A 4747-nucleotide genomic window follows, 5' to 3' on the forward strand; every position below is an offset into this window, starting at 1 on the left:
GTTCGAGATCTGCATGTATCCTTTATCTGTCCAGAATTTTTTTTTGCGTGGATCCGGTTCCTCCACTTTAGAAATGAATAAAAAGCAAACACAGCGATGCATGCAGGGCCTCCCTGTTGCTATCGCTCTGTTTGGATACAAACAGTAACAGGAGACTTTCTTTCGCCTTTTTTTCTTTTGCTCTGCAGCCCAGCTGCCAAGGCTCGTGTCGTCACGAGCAAAAAAAATGTTCCAATAGACACGCCCTAAACTAAAAGTGAGTGTTTTTTTTTTGCCGTCGCCCGGCAACAAGAAGGCAATTTAAGACTTAGGGAAGCCCATTCAGCGCGGTCTGTCACTCGAGTCTCATTCAGGCAAGCAAAGCCACGCTCTCGCCCCATGGCAGCGGCAGCACGACCTAGAGGAGGGAATCCCCGGGTCTCACCCCTTTCCTGATCGATTTGCATCACTGTTCCAGCGCTTCAGTTACCTGTTCCATGTCCCTCTGCCACGGCCATGGCACCACGGGCGTAGCGTAGTGAACAGCGCGGGCTTGACAAGACCGGGAGCATTCACAACTCATGCGAACTTGTCTTTTTTCACACGGAGGAATATCGGAGGCTCAGCAACAGAATAATACAACTATTTTCTGTATCATTAATGAGGTGCGTTTTTCACCGTGGCGATTTCTTTCTATTAGACAGTTCACTACTCCTGATTTAACATTTATTTATGGGGGAAATCGAGAGCTACTGAAACGCGACAAGGATTTATTTACATAATCTTGTGTTCTTACAGGCAGCCACCAACTGACTTCGACATGGCATTAAGCGGAACGCTTTTGCCATCCATATCTACGTTCGCCAGCGGCACTCCTGTCAAGGGCAAATCAACTGGACTGGGAATGGCGAGCTCAGTAAGTCCATTCGAGCAGATCTTTTTTTTAATAAGCCCAGCGTGCGTCATGTTCGTTCCCTTTCTATTCAGATACCTTTGCGTACTTCTTGCCATTGCCAGGCGTTACACTGGTGCGTCGCTGCACACCTATTGGGATAAATTATAACCAATAGTACATTACAAAACGAGTTGATTTCCTCAACAGAGATGTTTTCCCCTCTAACTGTAACAAGGTTGCTGAAAGGTCCTTGGTTTGTTAGGTAGGCGAGAATCTTTCTTGTTTTTTACTACTCAGAACTTCACATACGTTTTAAATATATATCCCGCCATTTTTATAAGCTCAATTTGCGTTTTATTTCAACGATTCTGGGAGTGATGTCCTTGGTTAAAATTATAACAGTTGTTGGTAAAAGCGTAGTTCTGACCGTCTAGCGTGGTTCTGCCAGGTCTATTGAACAGACCTGCGAACATTCAGAGGAGTTCCATCTGAAATTACAATAATTGTTGGAAGTCAAGAACGAATAAAACACTTTTTGACATTCGTTGTAGGCATTTTATCATTAACGATTGTTTTAAGGGAAATATTGTCTGTAGTTATTACATGCAGATCATTTTTATGCAATTTATTTCATCTAAAGATTAAGAAAAGAGTTCAGTGGAAGGTACTCACTCAAAATCACTTGGATAACAAAACAAGCTCATAAAACACAAAGATTACGTGTTATTTTGTGAGTATTAAATAACTAAACTTAGTAAGTTTAGTTATTTAATACTCACAAGAAGCAGATCTGGTAATGATTTAATGTTGCTATCGTGACTGAACAGGTGTATCAAACTTCTTTTTCAGAGATGGAAAGAGGAGCTCTCCAATCTAAAGAGACCCTGCGTGCCTACAGGTGGTGGTTGTCCTGATCATGACCTCCTTGCTGGGATTGCCAAGAAGGAGCCTGACGACGCTGACCTACTGGATTATGATTTTATCCTCTCCAACACTATGCTGCAGCAGCAGCAGCAGCAACAGGACGCCATGGCCGGCAGCTCCCGAAATCTGCCCCCTTCTCCAGGGTCCTACTCCTATCAGCTTCCCTCCCCCCAGGACTCTGCCGGTGACATTCTCTACACCATCCCCGATATCAACGACGTGTCGCCCTCAGGCGGCTTTGTGGCGGAGCTCATGCGACCGGAGCTGGACCCTGCGTACCTGCAGCCCACCAGCCTACAGGGGAAGTTTGTGGTCAAAACCACCATGGACATGGCGGACTACAGCCAGGGCATAAACGTCAGCAAAAACAGCACTGTCTTGGAGTCATCCTTGCCCTTTGTTTGCCAGAGAATAAAGCAGGAGAACCCCAGCACTTGCACCATCACCCGACCGATGGACGTCCATCTCGGGATTAACTCGCGTCCGGGGAGCAGCCAAAGACCCCTCCTCAACCCTCACGGTTACCCCTCAGGGCGGCCAGGGGCAGCCAGCCGGCCTTCTGCATCCCTTTCCCCGGGGGACGTGCTGAACAGAGACCACCACCCCTCCTCTCAGGTTTTAAGTCACCCGCCACTGCCTCTCCCCCAGGGCTACCATACCTCAGCAGGATATGCCCCCTACAGCCAGCCTCCGTCCCTGCAGTACCAAGGTCAGTCCTATCTAAGTGTTTTTGAAGAACCTGTACACATTCCACCTTTACTGCCTGAGGCCATGCTCACCCCACCCTCTTCACCCCTAGAGCTTATGTCACCCGTGGACTGTTTGCCAGAGGAGCCCAAACCCAAACGGGGGCGCCGGTCCTGGCCAAGGAAAAGGATAGCTACCCACACGTGTGACTACGCCGGCTGTGGCAAAACCTACACCAAGAGCTCCCACCTGAAAGCACATCACAGAACACACACAGGTACGTTTGCCTAAACATACACAAACGACTTGCTGAAGGCTTTTTTAAGTGGGCTGAGAGTGCCATAAAAAGAAAAGTCTTTATTATTACATATTCACATTAATAACATAAATTTGAAAACCAGTCATACTTTGATTTCAAGTTTAAGTCTTTTAATGTTATGGCCAGGAATGCATCTAAGAAGTTTGTAGAGGCCCATTAAAGTCTCTCTTTAAAAATTGTGGTTGTGGCTTTTAAGGCTTTCGTCAATCTTTATGGTGAAAAGCTGGTTATATGAAATGTACGATACAGACCAGAGGCTTGACTTGGAAAAATAAACTATGTTAACATGAAATTGTAACCTGTGAAGGCCTGACTGTAGGACCACTCAAACAACTCTGATCGGTGTAAGGCATGACAGTTGAGGTGTAATTCCACACAAGTCTGGAATGATCCATTGTTAGTATAGTAGGACAATTAATATATAAGTGAGCAAAAAAGTAATGTGATACATGAGACAAAATTCAAGCTGGTGCATGACAGGATGACTAATGTCAAAGTAAAGAGGATTCAGAACATTTTCTGTAGTATTTGTCTATAAGAAGTACTTTTCCAGCAATACCATGGTGCTTAGAGAAGTGGCTAGTTTGTTGCTAGCAGTACATTTCTGTAGTCTGCCATTACTGTAATTGCTAGAGAGCAGCTGGGCTGACAGGTGTCACAGGTGACATCAGTTTAAACAACAGGATGATATTGATCCCTACTGAAAAACAACTGAAGGCTAATTAATTTAGCCTTTCACACAATATGCAACAGGACTACTTTTTGTGGTGATGAAATTTATATGAGTTTGAACTTGTGGGTGAATTTTTTTTCTTCTAACTGTCCTTTAGGAGAGAAGCCTTATCACTGTGACTGGGAGGGTTGTGGCTGGAAGTTTGCCCGTTCCGACGAGCTGACTCGCCATTACAGGAAACACACAGGCCATCGCCCTTTCCAGTGTCAGAAATGTGACCGGGCCTTTTCAAGGTCGGACCACCTGGCCTTGCACATGAAGCGGCACTTATGAGACTTGACGGAACCAAGGAGGGAGGCCGAAATAAAACAAAAGAAACTGAACAAATTTGTGCCCTTACACCACACACTGCCTTTGAACAGTTGTACCACATGACCAGCTGTGTTGTCCACAGTGAAGAACTTCTTCGAGCGGAGCTTGAATGACAGGCGTTTCCATCGTCTTCCAATGGACTGGAGATTGATCAGAAATTCTTTAGATCAATAATTGTTCCCCGGGACTAAACTGGAATTCTGATTTGTACATGACAAAACTTGGAGGACCAGGTGCCAAAGTATGACTGGAAATATATAAAGTATCAGGGAAAACTTAAATAAGTGATCAAAAATGAACTTGATGAAATGAGGCCTTTGACCAGCAACATTCCATTTGTCTTCACAAAAACACACTGTTCAACATTGTATTATACGTCTATTTTTATACTGCTCCTGCAAGCCATTAAATTCAGGTACAAAATAATTTATAGTTTGTAACGGGATGGTGCTCTGAGACTTAAGCGTATTTAAAGGTACCAAAGGGAAAAACATGTAAATGTTATTTTTTTTTTAGTGCCATAGGGTTTTCTATGAGTTTCTTTGAAACCTCTCTTCCACATGCTTGATTTGGATCAGGTGAATGTTTCCCTTTTTAATGGTGATGGCAATTTTCAATGCACTGTGATTGCAAAGTGCAATAACGTCTAGTCATTAATTGAAACGCTCATTTTTTAAAAAGATTGTTGTGTTTATTATATGTGTTTATAGTCAAATTATGTAATATAATCTCTGTTTCATTTTGTACATGTGTAAATAAAATTTTCTTAAAGCTGATATTTTATGTATTATCACAAAAATATGCCCACAAATAAAAAATGTATTTAAATGTTGTTACACTTTAAAGAGCCTGTATGCGTTCTACTGTGGTGTTTTTAGTATCTTTACCATTGATTTTA

General features: G+C 43.4%; 1 protein-coding gene across 2 annotated transcripts; it reads left to right on the plus strand.

Moving 5' to 3' along the window:
• The first annotated feature begins 309 nt into the window (after positions 1–309).
• klf4 (Kruppel-like factor 4) lies at positions 310–4090 on the plus strand. 2 transcript variants are annotated; one of them, XM_036529865.1, is made up of 5 exons: positions 310–644; positions 778–895; positions 1724–2507; positions 2598–2762; positions 3635–4090. In XM_036529865.1, the coding sequence occupies exons 1-5, from the start codon at positions 640–642 to the stop codon at positions 3808–3810; spliced, it is 1248 nt and encodes a 415-aa protein (XP_036385758.1). In that variant the 5' UTR covers positions 310–639; the 3' UTR covers positions 3811–4090. The 2 variants fall into 2 exon arrangements, with proteins under 2 accessions (XP_036385758.1, XP_036385757.1); XM_036529864.1 differs by having other exon boundaries at positions 1724–2762.
• Positions 4091–4747: the final 657 nt, after the last annotated feature.

Source organism: Megalops cyprinoides, chromosome 5 (assembly GCF_013368585.1).
Source record: "Megalops cyprinoides isolate fMegCyp1 chromosome 5, fMegCyp1.pri, whole genome shotgun sequence".
Lineage (NCBI taxonomy): Eukaryota > Metazoa > Chordata > Actinopteri > Elopiformes > Megalopidae > Megalops > Megalops cyprinoides.

Coding starts and splice junctions, on each gene's coding strand:
- klf4 (XM_036529864.1), top strand. Junction 896..1,723: donor GACTGGGAATGGCGAGCTCA/GTAAGTCCATTC, acceptor CTTCTTTTTCAG/AGATGGAAAGAGGAGCTCTC. Junction 2,763..3,634: donor ACATCACAGAACACACACAG/GTACGTTTGCCT, acceptor ACTGTCCTTTAG/GAGAGAAGCCTTATCACTGT.